The 20,428-nt window shown below is 50.1% G+C and overlaps 7 protein-coding genes across 7 annotated transcripts; 4 read left to right on the plus strand and 3 right to left on the minus strand.

Annotated features, from left to right (window-relative positions):
- Positions 1–212: 212 nt before the first annotated feature.
- KY384_006061 (uncharacterized protein) lies at positions 213–1,400 on the minus strand (the record flags this gene model as incomplete). The annotated part of the gene is made up of 1 exon (XM_044814557.1): positions 213–1,400. The coding sequence occupies one exon, from the start codon at positions 1,398–1,400 to the stop codon at positions 213–215; it is 1,188 nt and encodes a 395-aa protein (XP_044668707.1).
- A 2,620-nt stretch (positions 1,401–4,020) lies between these two features.
- On the plus strand, positions 4,021–6,908 carry KY384_006062 (uncharacterized protein; the record flags this gene model as incomplete). The annotated part of the gene is made up of 6 exons (XM_044814558.1): positions 4,021–4,092; positions 4,141–4,624; positions 4,672–5,033; positions 5,084–5,930; positions 5,981–6,164; positions 6,215–6,908. The coding sequence occupies 6 exons, from the start codon at positions 4,021–4,023 to the stop codon at positions 6,906–6,908; spliced, it is 2,643 nt and encodes an 880-aa protein (XP_044668708.1).
- A 602-nt stretch (positions 6,909–7,510) lies between these two features.
- Positions 7,511–8,271, plus strand: UBC12 (NEDD8-conjugating protein ubc12; the record flags this gene model as incomplete). Its single annotated transcript, XM_044814559.1, has 4 exons — positions 7,511–7,531; positions 7,594–7,681; positions 7,746–8,041; positions 8,110–8,271. 4 exons carry the CDS (start codon positions 7,511–7,513, stop codon positions 8,269–8,271), a joined length of 567 nt encoding a protein of 188 aa, XP_044668709.1.
- A 385-nt stretch (positions 8,272–8,656) lies between these two features.
- KY384_006064 (uncharacterized protein) lies at positions 8,657–10,210 on the plus strand (the record flags this gene model as incomplete). Its single annotated transcript, XM_044814560.1, has 1 exon — positions 8,657–10,210. The coding sequence occupies one exon, from the start codon at positions 8,657–8,659 to the stop codon at positions 10,208–10,210; it is 1,554 nt and encodes a 517-aa protein (XP_044668710.1).
- Positions 10,211–10,393: 183 nt separating this feature from the next.
- Positions 10,394–13,326, minus strand: KY384_006065 (uncharacterized protein; the record flags this gene model as incomplete). Its single annotated transcript, XM_044814561.1, has 3 exons — positions 10,394–13,017; positions 13,070–13,131; positions 13,181–13,326. The coding sequence occupies 3 exons, from the start codon at positions 13,324–13,326 to the stop codon at positions 10,394–10,396; spliced, it is 2,832 nt and encodes a 943-aa protein (XP_044668711.1).
- A 364-nt stretch (positions 13,327–13,690) lies between these two features.
- Positions 13,691–14,828, plus strand: GET3 (Golgi to ER traffic- protein; the record flags this gene model as incomplete). Its single annotated transcript, XM_044814562.1, has 3 exons — positions 13,691–14,080; positions 14,135–14,724; positions 14,786–14,828. The coding sequence occupies 3 exons, from the start codon at positions 13,691–13,693 to the stop codon at positions 14,826–14,828; spliced, it is 1,023 nt and encodes a 340-aa protein (XP_044668712.1).
- Positions 14,829–15,773: 945 nt separating this feature from the next.
- KY384_006067 (uncharacterized protein) lies at positions 15,774–18,780 on the minus strand (the record flags this gene model as incomplete). The annotated part of the gene is made up of 2 exons (XM_044814563.1): positions 15,774–18,698; positions 18,754–18,780. The coding sequence occupies 2 exons, from the start codon at positions 18,778–18,780 to the stop codon at positions 15,774–15,776; spliced, it is 2,952 nt and encodes a 983-aa protein (XP_044668713.1).
- Positions 18,781–20,428: the final 1,648 nt, after the last annotated feature.

Raw genomic sequence — 20,428 nt, forward strand, 5'->3', positions numbered from 1 at the left:
CTAATTAGGTATAATCTTTAGTTGTCACAAAAGCCCCACCAGATCGTGGAATACATTTAAGTGGGTGCCTACCCCGTCCAAAGCTCATAGAACGCAGCAGCCACCATGAAACAACCGTAAGCGCCGTGGAGAATGATGTAGTTTACACCAAAGCCGTCGTCAGGTCCCCTAAGCTTTTGGTTCGACGTGAAATGCAGATAAAAAGATAATCGTTATGGTGTCCTCGCTGCATGGGCATCCGAAAAGGGGCCTTCTCTCGATCCATCGATGTCTCTCGCCCTCGACGGATTCTCAAATATGTTTCCAACGCTGCCCAGCCCACCGTGCCTAGGCTCTTTTCTAGCCTTTCGAGTAGCTTCTTCTATTATCTGATTTAAGCTCCCCGATCTTTTGTGTTTTTGCTTCCTAGCTTTACCAAGAGTGTCTGGAGAGGAGGAAGGCTGAAGAGGTGACGGTACGAGACGAAGATCTGGTGCGGAAGATGGAGAACGGACATTGTCGTTGGCGTCTAACCTGGAGAATCGAGGTAGCTTATCGTGGCCCATGAGGCTTTGATCAGCCGGTGAATCATCGTCACTGCTTGAAACGTCGTCAAAAGTTGACGAGTGGCCGTCATGCCGCGAATCGGCAATAGAGACTCGTCGCTCCTCCTTTTTCGCTGAACTTGCTTTTGATTTTTCACTTCCCACTGGACTAGCGCCTTTCTGCGCAGCAGCAGCGGCGGCCAGATTACCAGTCGATCTCGTCACAGTGACCGCCTTCGGAACGCCCAATCGAGCGACTATCGGGCTGGTTGTGTTATTTCTTAATTGTGCCTTCTCAATTGCCGGGACTGCCGGGGAGCCAGATCTAGATCGATCAGACGGGCTGCCTCGATCGTTTGGTCTGACAGCTACAGGATTTGCCTTGCCTCTGACAGCAGTTTGCGCAGGTAAGGTGTTGACGATTGCACTGCCCCTATAAGCGGTGGACGGAACGCTCCCTCTAGCAACGCTGGGAGACATGCTTGTCCGGGCATATGATGTCCGGTCAACGGTGTAGTCAGAATACGTCGAGTTTCGAAGGTCACTCGGCATGAAGAAATGTTCGTCTTGAGGTGGATGAGGAGTTCCAGCAGCCGAACCAAAGGTAGAGAGAGCGGGCACTGGTGGCACTGGAGGGATGAGGTCTGGTGTTGACTCGACGGATCTGTTAGTGACGCCAGGTATGTATGCTATCTGGATGACATTGGAGGCCCTCGTCAGTACAGTCGATGCTATTGATCGTACTGAATGCATTGAGGACCGCCCTCGTCGGTGTGAGTGGAAATCGTCTCCTTCCTTCTCGTATTCTGCCTCTTGCCATGGCTCTTCGTCCGCTTGTTGTCTTCTCCTCCTCTTGATACAGAATGTCCAAACCATAAACGTAACAAAGCACACGAAGACAATGCCTCCTATAACACCGCCCGCAATCGGACCCGCTGGTGACGGACCTGATTGTGCAGAAGGGGGACTGTCATCTGCACCAATCTTCGTACAATTTGTGATCGGGCAACTATCGCATCCCCCACCCAGGAGCGTACAGACTTCGTTCGCTTCGCATTGAGGACATGGGGGCGGCTGAGGTGGGCAAGTAGCACATCTCCGAAAGAGCATAGGGCTGGAAAGATCGGCGTCTATGACTGTTAATGGTTGTACAGACCCCCGGAGCCACTTGATTCTTACCAAAACGGCCAAGGCGACCAAGATCCATTGTCGCCATCGCGGTTGTTGCGCAAGTTTTGCCAATATGCTATACCAGGTGGAGCATGTTCGCAGATGAATTGGCTATAATCAATTGAAAATGAATGACTCGGAAGAGAAGCGAGTGATGGAACGAGTGTGGTGGTCAAGTGAAAATTGGCTGTCTGCCGTTGGGCTGAGAGGTTGTTGTTCTAGATCGTTGAGAAACAAAGGATATTGAGTCTTTAAAGGAGCACCTCAAGACCAATGCCGTGAATGAATGTTGAACAGCGTTTTCTAACTTTCCGAGCAGCACTTTTGTTTCTCGTTGTCACATAGGCGTGCGGGAAGATATGGTGGATGTTCGGGTGGTAGAAGGCAGTGGTGAATTTAGGAGCGGCGCAGTCGGTCGCATAAACCCCTATCGAACGGTTGTTCTGAGCCGCGCTTCGCGTCAACTTCCTTCTCTTGACTTCTTATTTATGTGAAATCAATCTGGCAGGCGCTCGCGAGGACCTGGTGATTGTCGATGGGCGTCTGTCGAGGAAGGGAAGGAGGGAGAGGGGAAGAGTGGACTATGTTGTGCTGACCGAAAGTCACCCACGGGCTGGGCAGAACAGGTACAGCGACGAACGGTGGTCTAAGACTAGCGGCACAAATCTAACACCTCTTCAGGCACTAAATACCAAAGACTAAGGCACCTAAAGTTGGACCAACAAATCAGAAAGGGACAGTATGCGTTCTCGAAGGCTCCACCCGGAATTGCGCTCCAGCCTGCTCCTCGCCTGGACGCAGGTGGAGACTCCGGAAAACACGACTGGGAGGCTTTTGGAGCCTCTCTTCCGCAAGCACAACTACAACTGTCACTAGTCACAACTCCTCCTCCTGTTGGTCTGAAGTCGTGCCTCACTCTAGCAAGCCTTCGCTTCCTTTTCTTGACAACACTACTAATGAACAGATCCCCCTTCAATTTGCAAAGCAAGGTCGGCGATCTGGCGTCGGGTCTTCCAAGCGCATCAATGCATGCGACTTACTGCCGCTTGACCCCCGGATTGTTCTATCAACGGCCGTCCCTGCTTCAGCGTGCCGTCTTGTTCGACTAAAATCCTTCCAGATCGTATCACATATCTCCGAGCGCGGCGTGAAGTTTCTCAATTCGTTAGAGTTGACCTGCATAATAATGACAAGCGATGACCGTTTTCCTTATAATATGTCTCGACGGGCACTAGTGGCAGAAGGGCTACGAAGTTGCAACATATGGGTCGACTTTAGACACTGGCGACACTGGCAGTGGCTGTCGAGCATATTGGTTGACAGGCATTCGGAGCAGATAGTGCTGTCCATTTATGGGAGAGTGCTTACGGTGACAGCTCAGCGTCTGATTATTATGACCATGCTATAATCAACCAATCGATCACCTGACAATGGGAGGAATGTTCTCAGACATAGATCACTACGCTGTTGAGGCCGCCCTAAAGACCAGGAACATCATCCCTTCATCTGCTCTATCTTTACGAGTTGCGATCTGATGTCAACTGCGCAGTCATGACCCGCATCTTCCCTATAACCCTTAACAGCGTCAATATAGGTTATGCCTGTGGATCAAGGTCTTCCACTTGCATAGGGCACAACCAAAGGGTACAAAGCTAGTCGAAGTCTTGCAATAACTTCTCGTGACTGTAGCTGAGTCCGTCGTTGCGGTAGCAATAAACAGGTAGTATTCTCAAAGGCTTGACCAGATGTTTTCAGCTGGGAGACCGTGTAGCTATTTTGGGAATCGGCGAAGCCACCCACAAGCCTCAGTGGGAAATCCAGCTGGGTGAGGCTTGCCTTATGGAGGCCAGAACAGTCCTATGGAAGACCCTATAGACAGGGCACGATGTCCACGAGATAATAATACAAGATATCACCGAGGTTTCTCACCAATTCACGAACGACGCTGGAATATAAATGCCAATCACAAATATCGTATAGCGGTTGCAGAAACACGAATATCTTAGTCGCGCCACCCCTCTCGATTTCTTGGCGCAGGAGCAGGGGATATTTTATCCAAACATCCCCCTAAGTAGGATATTTCTATTTGCTTAAACCTCCAATCCTACCACTCAGCCTCATTTCGTCCATCAAATGAGTGGAAGAGCGACGTCTCGTCGTTCTTGACACATTTCATTGCATTGAAGGGTCCAGGCGACCATCCGACGACTATCCTCAAACACCCTGCCTTTGTTCTCCCAATCCGGATCACTCCACACCGTGCCATTTCCCCTGAACAGATTTTTGAAGGCCTGTAATCGCCCTTGCACTTAAGAGGAAGAGCAGAATGGCCTATCAAGGCCCTCCCGGAGGAGGTTATGGCGACGGGCACAGACTGCAAGATATGCCCCCAGGAAACGTAAGCGGAGCAGACGGGATGTTAAGGACGGGACTGACCTGTGCCTAGCAATACCATTTGCCTCCGCATGATAATTCTGACGAGGAGGATGAACGAGCTCTACTGCACGAAGGTCACGGTCCTTTCGCAGGACCTTTCGATGAGCCCCACTCGCGAACAGCAACTCCACCCGTCCGACCAGCCTCTAACTATACGTTATCTGAATCATATGTTGGCGATGGTAAATCTTCAGCAACTTCACACAGCGGTGGCTATCACGAAAACTACCTCCAAGACCCAACCGCCGCCTTTGGCGTGCCAGGACGAACCCCATCTCCGTATGAAAGGAGCGATTCCGGGTCAACTGAAGCATGGCGGCAGAGACAAGCCCCTGGAGCGAGCTTGAAACGATATGCAACTCGAAAAGTCAAGCTCATTCAGGGCCAAGTCCTGAGCGTTGATTATCCCGTCCCTAGTGCTATCCAGAACGCTGTCCAGGCCAGGTACCGTAATGATCTGGAAGGAGGAAGCGAAGAATTCACCCATTTGAGATGTACTACATTGTCCTAATGTAAACGAACCGATGCTAATGGCGCATAGATACTGCCGCGACGTGCGATCCAAACGAGTTCACACTTAAGAATGGCTACAATCTCCGACCTGCAATGTATAATCGACATACAGAACTTTTGATCGCCATTACATACTATAATGAAGACAAGGTCTTGACAGCTCGAACCCTGCATGGGGTCATGCAGAACATTCGGGACATCGTGAATATCAAAAGGACTGAGTTCTGGAACAAAGGTGGGCCTGCCTGGCAGAAAATAGTAGTGGCATTGATTTTCGATGGAATCGATCCATGCGACAAAGGAACTCTTGATGTCCTCGCAACTGTTGGTATCTATCAAGACGGTATCATGAAAAAAGACGTTGATGGTAAAGAGACTGTTGCACACATTGTAGGTCTGAGCTTGAAAGGTGAAGGATATGGGGTCGCTGACTTTGACAGTTCGAATACACTACCCAACTTTCCGTGACGGCAAATCAGAAGCTAGTTCAGCCTCAAGATGAAAGTCCCGCCACTTTACCGCCTGTGCAAATGATTTTCTGCTTGAAGCAGAAGAATAGCAAGAAGATCAATTCCCACAGGTGGCTCTTCAATGGTTTTGGTCGCATTTTGAACCCGGAAGTATGCATCCTGATTGACGCCGGGACGAAACCTGGCGCAAAATCCCTCTTGGCTCTCTGGGAGGCTTTCTACAACGACAAAGATCTCGGTGGAGCCTGTGGGGAGATCCATGCTATGTTAGGACCGGGCTGGAGAAATCTTATAAACCCACTTGTGGCTTCGCAGAATTTTGAGTACAAAATCAGCAACATTTTGGACAAGCCCTTGGAGAGTTCCTTTGGCTATGTGAGCGTGTTACCAGGAGCATTCTCGGCCTACCGATTCCGTGCAATTATGGGCAGACCCCTCGAGCAATATTTCCATGGAGACCATACAGCAACTCTTATCAACAAGGGGAAAGGCATCGAGAATATGAATATCTTCAAGAAGAATATGTTCTTGGCCGAGGACCGCATCCTTTGCTTTGAGCTCGTTGCCAAAGCCGGGGCCAAATGGCATTTAACCTACGTCAAAGCATCTAAAGCTGAGACTGATGTACCTGAAGGGGCTCCCGAATTCATTGGTCAACGCCGCCGCTGGCTAAATGGCTCCTTCGCAGCAAGCATATACTCGTTGATGCACTTCGGAAGGATGTATAAGAGCAGTCACAATATAGTCCGCATGATCTTCTTCCACGTACAGATGCTGTACAACGTGTTCTCTGTGATTCTCGCGTGGTTTGCTTTAGGTAAGCCAACTTAACCTCTGCTGGGCCATTTAACTGACAAAACATGGTAGCGGCATTCTGGCTTACGACCAGCGTGATCATGGATCTTGTCGGCCTCCCCGGCCAGGCAAATGACAATCACGCGTTTCCCTTTGGAAATACGGTAACTCCCATTGTCAATACCGTATTCAAGTACCTCTATCTTGCGTACGTCATGCTGCAATTTATTCTTGCATTAGGAAATCGACCAAAGGGGTAAGCTCAGCGATCAAATTTTGACTATGATTGACTGACATGGCAATTAGTTCGCGATGGACATACATCAGCTCTTTCATCGTCTTCGCAGTCATTCAACTATACCTAATCGTGTTATCCTTGTATCTGGTCATTCGTGCTTTTACGGTTCACAAGGAGGGACAGACCTCAATCGACCTCGACGATGGAGTGAGCCCGTTTTTCAGATCCTTCTTCTCCTCATCCAGCGTAGGGATCATCATTATCGCCCTCGTCGCCACATTCGGATTGTACTTTGTCGCCTCCTTCATGTACCTTGACCCGTGGCACATGTTCACCTCGTTCCCTCAATACCTTTTGACTATGTCATCCTACATCAACATTCTCATGGTCTATGCCTTCAGTAATTGGCATGATGTTTCTTGGGGAACAAAAGGCTCGGACAAGGCAGACGTCTTACCGTCTGCACAAACAACCAAATCCGGAGATGGAAAGGCAGCGGTCATTGAGGAACCGGACAAACCACAGGCAGATATTGATAGTCAATTTGAAGTCACCGTCAAGAGGGCACTGCAGGAATACAAAGACCCTGTTGTTGTCGAGAAGAAGACCCTGGACGATTCGTACAAAAGCTTCAGAACGAAGTTGGTTACTGCTTGGATCTTCTCTAACGCATTGCTCGCAGTTGTTATTACTAGCGAAAGTTTTGACAAATTTGGGCTCTCGGTATGTCTCCACGATTCTGATCACAAGAAGGAAAACTGACAGCATTTGCAGAGTGGAGCCAATCAAAGAACTGCACATTTCTTCCAGGCTTTGTTGTGGGCGACCGCAGGCCTCTCCGTTGTGCGATTCCTTGGTTGCTGCTGGTTTTTGGGGAAGTCAGGGCTGTTATGTTGCTTCAATCGGAGATGAGTGCCGGCTTCAGGCACCAAATTCGGCTGGATGCTGTACAGGGGTGTTTTACGACGTGTGCATATCAGCTGTGAATACCGGCAATAAGTTGTTCTGTGCAGCTGGCAATTAATGCCCTTGGGATCTTGCAATATTAGCGATCATGGTGTTTGAAACGCCCAAATTGAAGATGAAAAGGAATGAACGTTCACTGTGAACCCAAAATTTAGACCAGCGTACCCTTAGAGTTGTGAAATACCTACGTCCTAAAAAGTTGAGGCCAATACGTTTGACAGCACCCGGCGATGCCATCATACTAGTGTTTGCGTTACAAACGAGATAAGTGTCATGCGACACCAGGCAGACGCAATCCAAGTCTTCAATAATACGAATTTGTAATTACTACCTCTTCTATTGCCTCTTGTCCAACCATCCCTCCTTCCCTCTACCATCTCTCCACCGAGTAACGGAAAATGTTGAAAATATGGTCCATGGTATGGCTCTCTTTTTAATACGCTGTAATGAGAAATCCTACAGATTAATGCGACTTTCACAGAAACAACAGCAGCAAAAGGATGCAAATGCCGAGGGAGTGGGGCAAAAGAAGAAAAAGGTCACGGCGGCACAGTTGAGGGTACAGAAAGGTCTATCGCTACTGATGAGGTCTGCAGTCGGGGACTCTAGCATGCTAATATTCGATTACGCCAGACCTACAGGAGCTGGAGGGCACGCTCGGAAGGACGATGAAGACCACCTTTCCCAATCCCGATGACATACTCAATTTCACTCTCACTATCGAGCCTGACGAAGGGATGTACAAGGGAGGATCGTTCCTCTTCAACTTTGCCATCAACCAGAATTTCCCCCATGACCCTCCGAAGGTCAAGTGCAAGCAGAAGATATACCACCCAAACATCGATTTAGAGGGCAACGTCTGCCTGAACATTCTAAGGGAGGACTGGAAACCTGTGTTGAATTTAAACGCCGTGATTGTAGGACTACAGGTACGTGGGAGCAGCAACGAGGTCGCACGGCGTGATGTTCGGTTCCAAGCAAGGCTAATGGACTACAGTTTCTGTACCTCGAACCAAACGCATCGGACCCACTGAACAAGGAGGCAGCGGAGGATCTACGGTCAAATAGAGAAGGCTTCAAGAGAAACGTACGGACCTCCATGAGTGGAGGAGCAGTGAGAGGGACACAGTTTGAGAGAGTGATCATGAAAGGATCCTGAGGCATTGTGGTTCACAGAATAATTCGTGGTCTGACGATCGATTGAGCGGCATAGGGATGGTTTCTTTGCGAACATGATGGGTTGTGAGTAGATGAGGTCTATGACATACGTACAGAAGAGACTAGCTTCAAGTCTAAGAGATTTATTCCTTAACTCATGATCTTTCCCCATAAGCCAGGACCCCAGTTGGTGAAGCTACATGCCAACCCCTTTTCGATCGAGAACTAGCGGCCGCTAGCCGAGCTCTGATGTGTAAGGTGCAGGAAAATATTGTGCCATGCATCCCGCAACGCGTTCTGCCAATTGTAGACCGCAATTGGGACGCCTACCTGAGGATGTGAATGAGGAATAGCTTGGTTGCTCACGACCACATTAAGCGAATTTCATGACTCCGCAAGGGCATACTCCAGCGTGGAAGAAATTGGGCTTGAAGCTGAAGTACGCGAAACAGTCAACGCCCTCAGCTGTAACTGACAACCTTGGTGACATTGATGGCCCACGAAAAAGGCGTAAGACTGCGCAAAATGGAAACATCGGCTCCAGTGGCTCCGCGGAATCAAGTGGACTGCCGATAGACAGCCCTGCTCCTGTGGGGGAAACCGGCTCTTCGACACAGAAGCGCAAGTCTGTATCCTTCACTCCGGAGACGAAGATTGAAGATGGCGATAGCGTGAAGCAAATCTACAAGGCATGGCTCTCCTCACGGCAAGCGAAGAACCTGTCGAAGGAGAAAATTGATGGCTCTGTAAGCTTGTCTCCCAATTCTGCTTCCGGCGAAGCTCGAAATCAAGAAACCGAACTGCAGATCACCAAAGCACCGTCACACACTCTCCCAGGTGAACCCAAGAGGACCAAAAAGAAAAAGACTAAGCCCAAGACCTCACCCCATCAGACCACCCAGCCTCAACCTTCAGATTCACTTCCATCCTACCTCACCTACCTCTCTACCTACCATGACTCGCCCTCAATCTGGAAGTTTTCAAAGAAGCAAGAACATCATATCCTTCAAAAAGTGTTCTCAGTTTCCGACATACCTATAACCTACGACGCTGCCCTTATCTCCTATCTCCCAGGCCTGAAAAGCTTCAGCGCTCGTCAAAAGTTAAGGGAGCAGGCTCTCGAGATACGTGAAGCTGATGCTGCATGGCTTAACTCCATCGCCACCGACAAAATAGGCGGCGAACTCAACACTGTGGAGCAACAAGACAGTGTCACGGACAGGGAATCCATGAGGTCTACTCCCCTCGAAGCAGACACGGGCTGCCAAGCTCGCCACAAAGTCGAGTACCTAGCATATGTCAAGCAATTCAAACGGATACTGAAAAAAAAGGAATACGAGCGTGAGGATCGAGAGTTCGAATTTGGACTGGAAAAGAAAGAATGGGAGCGCCGTCTCCAAAAGAGGAAGAGGGCGGAGGCTGCGCTATGGGCTGTTGGGGAGAAAGAAACCCAAATCCCTCCTGTGAAGCCGCCATCGCTGTCGGTGCCGCCGCAGACAAATGGGTCCTATCCTGAACGATCTGCGGGATCGTGGGACGGCGAGGAAGGCAGAAGGAATGGATGGATGCTCGGACGAGACGCCACCAGGCTAAACGGGGCGAAGCAGGGGACAGGTAAGAAGATTGTCTTTGGCGAAACTGGAGAGGGAAATATCACGAATGGTATTAATGATGCTGCCAATGGGAAGGTTGGTAGAAGGAATGGCGCAGCGAAAGGTGGGGAACAGGATGGCGAGGCACCAAGGAAAGGAAAGAAGAGAAAAAGGCAGAATAGAAAGATGAGGATGGGTGTACCAGATGACGACGACACGAGCAGTAGCAGCAGCGGCGACGAGGAAAAGCGAGCTACTGAGAAGTCGGATGTGAGGGCAGTCAAGAGACCACAGCTGTCGCAAGGAGAGAGTAGTGATGCGACTTCGAGTAGTGGAGGAGGACAGTGAATGAAAACTCCAAGACAAGTTGAGCAGGTTCATTTACTCTGTACCCTCTCGACCTATTTTACATCGCTGAGCCTACCTTTCTTGTTCACGTATTCGGTATCATACACCCGCTCGTTCCATTTACCAACAGAGGACGCCGCCAAGCGCCACGCTCTCCCCTTTCCCACTCAGCGACAAAGCAATTCATTTCCCTCTCCGTGCGTTTACCGGTGGCTTCAGCCCTTCAGATTCCTTTTTCTTCTCAGTAGTATTGCCTACATTCTCACTAGCATTTGCGGGCGCGGGTGTTTTCTTCTCTGCCGCCCCTGTGACAGTGGTACCATGCCGTCGTCTCTTCCGCGGCTGATACACATCATTAAAGTTCATCACCATGGCGAGGAACTTCATGTCAACATCTGGTTGGACCGCTAAATCACCCAAGAGGTTGTTGATCCTGACTTTGAAATCCGCGGAAAGGGAGCTCAAGCGCGTTCGCAGCGCAGGAAGCATGCTTTTCTCGTCCGGCGGCAGGGCGGAGAGAGGGTTTGTGGTGATCGGAAAGGGGGAGTCGGTCCCGCTACCAGTAGCAGCAGTACGGCCGGACGTTTTGGTTTTGTGAAGGTGCGGATGCGGGGAGTTGAGCTCGTCTTCGTCCTTCTCGGTGAGACCCCATCTCCCCTGCGCCGTCCTCGTCTCAATTTTCGCAGCAAGTTCTTGCTTCCTCGTAAAATCGGCGACGCTGAAAGAGTAGAGGCCATCCACAGCCTCTTTATACGAGAGTATTAATTTGAGGATCTCGTGCAACTGGACCGTGAAAACGTCTTCTTTGTGGCCGGAGCTTGTAACTCGGACAGAACCAAGCAGACCTTTATGTGTGATTGATCGTAAATAGCGACTGTGCGCTGATATTAGGTCGTCAAGTGTACAGCCAGGCTTGGAGATTGCGGCGTGGAGAATATCCCAAGATGCTTCGATGACCTCGAACAGAATGTAGTATTGAAGTTGGTCCACGAAGTGGACCATCTCAGCGATGGCACAGCGGGCTTTCTTCCAGTCCTTTCTCATATCTTCACCCACAGAGGCCAACACTCCTCGAGCGCCCGTCATACATCTGCGCCAGGTACTGCCCAAAGCAAATTCCACACGTTTCACACGCCAGAGGAGATTGAAGATTTTGAGATACTGGCGATTGGCCCAAGGCGTGATAATGACGTCCACAGGAGCATCAACCTTATATTCAAGCGTGAAGACATCCCATCCAGTGTCCCCCTTTTCCATCTCAGTCAATCGTGCGTCTAAACGGCGAAGGATATCAGGTGGGTCGTACTGAGCATTGGAACCTCTGATTGCATGCTCAAGCTGGGCTGTGAGCATATGTCTGTATTGAGATCCTGCTGGTCTGTCCAAATTACTCGACAGAGATTCCATAAGTAGGGCAATGAAGTCACCTTGGCCAAGCAGCAGATATCGCTTCAGAGCGCTCAGGTGTTCAAACAGCTGAAATTTGGTATCCATGAGATGAGTCAAACGAGCCATTGTCGTCCTGTATGCCTGGTCTATGGAACTCTCTAATGTCGCAGTGTCTCCGTATTTTAATTCCCGTGAGGCGTCCTTTGAGTACGCCTCTACCCAAGCAGAGTCTCCGCAACTGTAACGGATGAAATTCAAGCTTTTGCCAATAAGAAAGATCTTTCGAGCGAATTCGTCCGTGATTATGGTGGGAATGGTTGTGTCGTCCTGTCGATACTTCTCCTCCCAAACACTTGTAGCAGGGGCTCTCTTTGAATCGTCGCCTGGATCGCTAGGTCCCTGCTCGATGACGAAGAACTCATGATAAGGATCTGACAACTCACCGTCGTATATCCATGATCGTAGCATGTCGTAAAACGGTCGTGTCACGTGGGTAAGTAGCCGCTCAGCGAAAGCGCCCACAAAAGGGTCGCCGTGTGAAGTGGAAAAGCTGTGTATCATTGAGATCAATTGCCCTCCCTTCCTTGTCTTCGATTCTTCGACCATCAGACTCATCAATCGTAACGCCATAGTTGCTTCCCTAGTCCATAGAACACATCTCTTAAGTGTGACACCAATTTTTCGAGGGCCATTTTCTCCCTCCTTCAATTGCGCTGAAGAGAGAGCCTGCCGTATCTGGGTTTCTAACGATGTGATGAGACCAAGATAAGAGCGCAACTCGCTTTGAAATGCAGAACGTAGACTTTGACCAATTAAGCTTTCATCTTTCGACTCAACGAATTCAGACAAGCTATGGTAAAGGAGAGAAGGTTCAGCGAGATCGTGCAGCAGATATATGACAGGCAAAGGTAGAGTAGGTGGAAGTATGAGTGTGTGTTGGGCAGATAGGGGCATGTTGGTGGTGGAAAGACCCTGTAACGTAAATGGGAGATCTCGCAGTAATGCAGCTTCTGACGGCCCATTTGTGCTGAATATCGCCGTCGGTTCGCCATCTTCGTTCGCCTCAGGAATATCCTTGACAGCCGCCGAGGAGGCTTCTCTGCTGAATCTGCCGTCAAAGTGGTTGGGTTGACTTGTTTGTCTTGCCTGTTTGGACGGCTTGGGCAGACCTGTTGTTGCAAAAGCATCTCGATACGTCTGATCATCGAAATCACTCGGACGAATTGACAGTCCGCGATGCTCTACAGCTCCACTGCCTTGCTCGGACTCGACAAAACTTTCATCCGCACCAGACCCCGCCAATTGATGCAATAAATATAACGTTTCCCATTTGTTCTTGATGACTGGCTGTGATAAGAGGCGGGTATAGAGATTTGAGAATTGCACGGCTTTATCAGGGGAGTCGTTCTCGCGCAGGACTATTGGCGGTAAGCAAGCATCCTGACGGTGAGTGTGCAAGTTTTCCCTAACGCTTCTTCTTGATCAAATCAGCGGCATGCTGAACATCTGACGTTGTCGAAGTCGCATTGTGACTATTGCACAGCTTCAGTTAGGTGTCTGAGGCAACAAGTGGGGACGAACCCTTCAATGATATTCCTTGCAAGGTCTACGGCTTGGTCATGTCTGGCGTCTGCAACGTCCTCATTCTCGTCATCCGACACCGGCACGAGATTGTCGACCAGATGCGACAGGGCATCGTCAATGCGACGGCCTCGTTCATCGCCCATGTGCGCATTCTCGGATTCAGAATTCCGTCGACAAAATCTCACGACTAATGATTGCACGCGTGAGGTGGGATGTAGAGAGAGTGCGCAAGCGCGTCTGCGAGTAAATAGTGCCACGTCTTTCTAGGCTTGAGCCTTCCCGCGAAAGCTTCCACAGAGTCCCTAGAAACTCCCGATTTTAGGGGCTTTCCCCCGCCGGAGCAGAAAGATCTCCACAAGGCGGGCACCACGGGAGCAACGAACGTCATCAAAGCTGAACCAAGTTTCTGACATCGACCGGCACCAGTCTTTCATTCCCAACTTGGCTCACTCCATTGTTCTCTGCATCTCCAAACGGGCATCTCACCCTTTTCTCTTACAATTTACCATGTCTGCCTCCATCGATGGAGACGCAGAGGATCTCGCGCCAACCCTCGAGGGTATCATAAATCAAAAGTCTCTCCGCTGGATCTTCGTTGGTGGGAAAGGCGGTGTTGGCAAAACGACAACTTCTTCCTCCCTAGCCATTCAACTAGCGAAGGTCAGAAAATCAGTACTCCTCATATCCACCGACCCTGCCCACAATCTTAGCGACGCATTTAGCCAAAAGTTTGGGAAGGAAGCTCGACTCATAGATGGCTTCACCAACCTGAGTGCCATGGAAATAGATCCAAATGGCAGTATTCAAGACTTACTGAAAGAGGGTGGTGAATCTGCAGACGAGATGATGGCACAAACGGGAGGGTTGGGAGGAATGATGCAGGACCTTGCTTTCAGTGTGAGTGTCATTAGGGAGCAATGAAGACGAAGTTCGCTAAGGAATATGCAAAAGATCCCGGGAGTAGATGAGGCAATGTCGTTTGCAGAGGTTCTGAAGCAGGTCAAAAGTCTTTCGTACGAAGTCATCGTCTTCGACACCGCACCGACGGGACACACACTTCGCTTCCTTCAATTCCCTACCGTGATGGAGAAAGCCCTGGCCAAGATCTCGCAACTGTCCACCCAGTTTGGCCCCATGCTCAATTCCATCGTCGGCGCTCGAGGTGGTTTGCCGGGCGGCCAAAGCATGGACGACGTGATCGCAAAGATGGAGTCCCTCCGCGAAACGATCTCCGAGGTCAATACACAATTCAAGAATGCTGACATGACGACATTCGTATGTGTGTGCATTGCCGAATTCTTGTCACTGTATGAAACAGAGCGGATGATCCAGGAGCTATCTGGCTATGAAATTGACACACACGCAATCGTGGTCAACCAGCTGCTGTTCCCAAAGAAGTCGAATGAATGTGAACAGTGTAACGCCAGGAGAAAGATGCAAAAGAAATACTTGGAGCAGATAGAAGAGCTTTATGATGAGTTCAATGTGGTGAAGATGCCACTGTTAGTAGAGGAGGTCAGAGGAGTGGAGAAGCTGAAAAGGTAAGATCTTCAATCCTTTCCTCTTCATCGGTCCGTCAACTGACGTCGTGTCTGTCTACAGCTTCAGCGAGATGCTAATCAAGCCATATGAGGCACCGGAATGAGGGATGAGGGACGAGGGACGAGGAATGAGGATACTGAATTGATGATGTAGCGTCAAGTCATTGGAAGCGGTGAGCGAATTGTTGTATTCCCCTATTGAAGAAGTATTATCTAGAGGCAGTCTTCAATGATTTTGGGTCTGGAACAAATCTAACCGCTTAAGCCTTCGTTCCGGCCCGCCCGGTTCCAACTTGCGGGTGCTGCGGGGCGTCGCCACCGAACCCCGCAGGATCCAGGATTGAGAAGACTTTCATCCCAACATCCTCACGCAAGGAAGCGGAACCAGCCCTTGATCTCTCCAATTTCAGCATCAAACATGGACGACCACTTCCAAAACCTAACCAAAACCACCAAGATGACCCTCTCCCCTCTCCCGCCCTCCCAAGACAATTCCAAATCCACAGAAACCCAATTGGCACCCCCCGCTACAGCCAAAGATCCCATAACCTGCCACGTTCTCGACACCGTCACCGGACTACCCGCTCGCGATATCTCCGTCAGCCTGACCCTTCTCCGCCCTTTAGGACCTAGTGCACCCTTTCGCGCCACGACCGACTCCGATGGGCGAATCTCGAAATGGGAGGGTCAGGATGGCCCTAGTTTGGATCTGATTTTCGAGAACTTGGGGGAGCATGAGGATGGGAGGGTTTCGTGGGAACTAGTCTTCCAAACAGGGGCTTACTATGGAAAAGGAAAGACATTTTGGCCAGAGGTAAGGGTACAGTTCTTTACCAGTAGTAGGGACGGTGATGGCGATGGGGGAACCCCGAAGAAGCACTGGCATGTCCCACTTCTGTTGGGGCCGTGGAGTTATACCACGTACAGGGGTAGTTGAAGGAAGGCCTTAGCTTGCGTCGAACTTTGGACATTGTAGGAATACTATTGTTTTCAGGGGTATCTTAAGTAACCATAGAGGCGAAGCACATATCCAAAAACAATTGAAATCGTCACTGAACTTCAAAAACCTTCTCTACCCCCTCCCAGTTCCTTTGCCGTCGTCTCTCCCAGTAACCGTCCTTGCCTACCTTCTGTACCCATACCTCCTCCCCATCCGCGGCTTCCCCCTGCGCGAACCATTTAGGTTGCCATTGCATGCCATGTTCCTCAGCAAGCCGGCGCCGCTGTCTCTGGGCCTCTTCCAGTCTAGCTTTCAGATCCTCCGCAATGTCAAGGTCACCGTCTTCAGCAGCTCGTTGATCAGGCCGTAAACGGCTATCGCTGGGCGGAAGGTTGTCCTTCTCGAGCGAAGTGATCTCGTTGAGCGAAGCAGCGAAGCTCGTGAAGCCGTATCTCTTCACGGCATCTGGCACCAGTTCGCCCACGGTCCAGATCGGCTTACCAGTCTGTCTTACAACCTTCTGATCAGTCACGGCCAGGGATGATGTCCATCGTCCCATAAGCCCAAGGGGCATTTCATTGCCGTGCGCATCGTAAGTCTGCACCGTTACGTCCTCACTTCGACCAGAGAACATACCGCTGGCCTTGAATGTAGCACATGCGTTCTCGCCTGTGCTTTCATTCGTCACACTTAGCGATCCCACCGGTTCTACATATTTTTCCCCTGCAATGATATTTCGCAGGAAGGTGGTGGGTTGCGTCCAGCTGAAATGCTCGCCACTGGTGTGTAAGGCTACGTGGAATTTGCCATCCGTTAGTAGCTCCGCCGACTTCCCCCAAAATTTCTGAGTGGGTGAGGGCGAATGTGATAAGGACCACTTGAAGCTGTCTGCTTGGGAGGCAACGCGGACAGGACGATGGCAGACCTTCTCTGCGAGAAACCGGTAACCCCGATCTTCGCGAACGAGCTCAAAGGTTTCGCCAAGCATTGGGTTGAAGGGTTTGCGAATCGCTCGCTCCTTGATTCGAGCACTAGACAAAAGGGAGATTGCAAACGCTGTGATCAATATGATTCGGTCTACGCTGGTGGTGGCATCCGCGGCAGAATCAAGCAGCTGTGAGTACTCAAGGCTCTCTGCCACACGTTGTAGCAACGAAATTGGCTCATTGGCAGACACAGGCATGGAGATTGTGGAAAGGTCTTTGCCCACATTCTTGCGGAGAAATCCAATGAGAGATGGTGGATTCACAGAAGGAGGCTGGAGCGAGTCCCTGCGTTTGATTGATGACGCTGGCAGTGGCTCAAGTGATGTGGGAATCTCTGGAAACGCTGGGTCAGCTTTGTGTGGGCCTTTCTTTGGCGTCGATGCGGCGTGAGGCTCATCGGCTTCACTGTCAGAGCTTGAGCTTGCATTTTCGGCCAAGCCAGCATCTGATATGTCTTCATCCGATGCTTGATGAATATCGAGCAATTGAGATCCCTCGGCGTCAAAAAATTCATCATCTTGGGACTCAATACTGCACCGAGAAGTCGCTGAGTTTACCATTGGGTCACGTCGCTGCTTGCTTTCAAATAAGAGGAGATCGAAGTCAGAAATTATAATGTCCAGGTCTCTCAGGAGAGAAAGGCAACGATCATGTAAGCTGGCGTTCACTTGGTTTTCTAAACTTCTACCCTCGGAACCCATCGACGAGGTCGTAATTAATGTGGGCGTACTCCTTTGTGGAGTTGCGAGAGAGGGAGTAGCAGAGACACTTCGCCTAAAAGCACCAGGCATATGCCTTTCTGTACTTGGTTTACGTTTCCAGAACGGTCGGCGATCCTTGGGCCTCTCGGTAAAATAGCCATTCAAGCCTTGTTCAATTGGGCTCTCGGAGGCGCTTGAATGGCTAGATATTGCATCCGAAGGTATTCGCTCAATTTTAGGCTTGAGTGCCGGCGATGGCAGGTATTTCGGATCAGTATCCTTGGCTACATTTCGAGCCAGGTCTCTTGAGCTTCTAACTTTTGTAAGAAGCTCCTCAACTCTCAACCACTCGCGGTCTTCCTCTGGATTTATCGCTTTAACAGAAGCAATCCTCTTGAAGGAGCTCCTGCGAGTGGTTTCCTGAGGAGAGCTAGAATCACCTGGCGAGCTGGCAAATTCTAGGGCACGTTTCCAAGCACCAAAGTCTTTTTGCGAAGATGCCTTCAATAGCCACACTTCCACCCCAGAATCAATACTGATTTGGCGCGTGACGGCGTTCGCGCCAATGGCAGCTAAAGAAAGCGGTATAGATCCTCTCAGAGATGCAGCATTTCGATCGTGATAATACGACAAAGTTGAGGTTTTTGAGTCAAGGGAGAAGAACCGGCGTGCCCACCCCTGGTGCTTCCTTCTACGCCGTTTTTGCAAAGTGCCGGTGAATAGACCTGGGTCGGGCGGCACGTCGTTCCCACCACTTCGAGGCCTTTCTTCGGATGCTGTGCTTGCTTTTGATGCCTTGAGCTGAGGAATTGAGTCATTCGAAGACGTAGTCTTCTTTTGCTCCAGCGAGTCCTTCAGATTCACACTACTCGCTGCCCCCACACTCTGGTTATGGTGAGTCAGGGAACTGGTCTGCGGGGGTGATTTGGTAGGATAGGTTAGGAGTACGAAAGTTGCCTTTTTGGAATGCTGCTTCGAAAATGTGTTGTCAAAAACCAATGCATACATGCCGCCTTCACTCTGGGGTACATCATAGGTTCCAGTATTGACGCGATTGGGATCGCAGGTCCCGTACCACTGTACAAGCCTCAAGCCCACGCTCTCAAGCTTGTCTGCGGCCTTAGATGATGCATGATGAGATGAGGTCACATCAATCTGACCGTCTCCCGGAGAAAGCCTTGGTGTCGGCGGGGCTTCGATAGTCGAAGAGGGTAATCTTGGAGCAAGGGTCGCACCAGACCCCCCAGGGTGTTGGAAGATACCAAAGTTTATTGACTTCTTATCCGGTCGTATAGTCCACGAGATGGTATGCAGCTCTTTCACTTGAACCCATCGTACAAGGTAAGACTATAATTCTAATGTCAGCAGGCAAGGCTTCTTAATTGAAACACGGAAGACTGACCCTGCTGTGTATCTCGAGCTGCTCCATCTAGCTGTGCGCGATTGTTTACCACCGAGAGCTTCCCACGGCACATGTTGTTTTACCCATGAGAGTGACCAGGATTGGTGATCGATGAGCGGCTATGTTTGCCTACTGCAAAGGTGACTGACCGAATGTGCAGGAACCATGCGCCCGTGACTGCTGGTATCTCGGCGTGGACTGCATCGAACGGTCACCAACGGTTCAGCCCAAGGGCTTAGAAGTTAGAAGTGGAAGCCTATCGGATCAAGCTTTCCCGTTTCCGGAAGCCGCACCGTAATTGTCAGCACGACTCATGGCCCTCATGGGGGATTTATTTCGGTGAGAGGTCAGAACAGCCTTGGTGGCCCTCAATAATACATATCTTTCTGCCTTGCCCAGAGCCGGACAGGCGAACCTGGCTAACTAAGGGCACCTCGGTGAAGCTGCGAGAGCCAGAATGAAGCGCTACTACCGCTAGAAAATGACCTTGGAGACTTGGATCGGCATTGACCGGGACAATACTGGTTTATGTCTCAAGTCTTAGAGACGGTCATTCGATGCTTCATTGCAGTTTGAAGAACTATATGGTAAAGCTACTATACTGGTGTCTTGGGCGTGTTCGTGAAAGTCAGGAACATTGCCATACATACGCCCCGGGGCTCCAAATTCGGCCACCTGCTCAAAACGCCGAAACATTGTACAGCCCGCCATCCCATGCCGATTTCCTCTCAAGTCCTTTGCATTTCTTCGGTCGAGGTGAGACGCTACGGGACTTGCACTGTCACTTTTTCGAGGGAGGAGGCACTTTTTTGCCACTGCCTCCCATTTCCTTTGGAAGATCTCTCATATGCCAGCGCTTGGTATGGTCGCGCAGATGGTCCTTGCGCTTGAAGCCGTGTGGCCCCACGTGTCCACATCCGTCGTAAGGGCAGTCGATCAAGACTCCACCTTTATGGAGGTCTTCGGGGCTATCATGTTTAGATTGTTTGTGACGCTTCAGATCGTGTAGCCTGTCCGTTTGATATATGCATTTGGGTGCCAGACAATGCAAAATAGCTTTCTGTGAAGAGCTGGAGAGTGAGGTGTAAGCCAAAACCAATTCATTTTCTATCAAAGGGTCCGGAAACGAAAGGTAGGAGTTGCTGAATGAACCAAAATGCCTACCTTGAATGGTTTGGGGATTTTTGGGATCTATAGGAATGAGTGTTAGAGGCCGCGTCCGGCAAAACGGCCTGATCGTTCGGAAAAGTTTCGAAATCATACTGCGTGTAGTCTTGGCTGGATGACCTCGAATATTCACTGTACGACGAGCCTAATGGAGACGTCGAGTCATAGGAACCCTGGGAAGAAGTCGGACTCATAATTTCAGGGCTAAGCTGGTTGTCGAATGTAGTGTCTGAGGGGATTCGAAGTGTATATGGGTCGAATTGAAGTGGATAAAGCCAGTCCTATTGAAGGTGGTTAGGATGAGAACGATGGGAGGAAGCGGTTGGCTTTACGTTATAATATGGCGGAGAGGATGGTGAAGACATAGTGAGAGTGCCTAGATAGGGACAATGACAGTATTTATATCTGTTGAAAATCTCAGTCTCAGCAACAGTTCATTCGGGGCACGACATACATTCGTGGCTCAGATGGCTGAGCTTCAATCTAGACAAAGGAGGAAGACTGTGAT

This window comes from Bacidia gigantensis (genome assembly GCF_019456465.1).
Source record: "Bacidia gigantensis strain McMullin 20006 chromosome Unknown contig_246, whole genome shotgun sequence".
In the NCBI taxonomy this organism is placed as follows: Eukaryota; Fungi; Ascomycota; class Lecanoromycetes; order Lecanorales; family Ramalinaceae; genus Bacidia; species Bacidia gigantensis.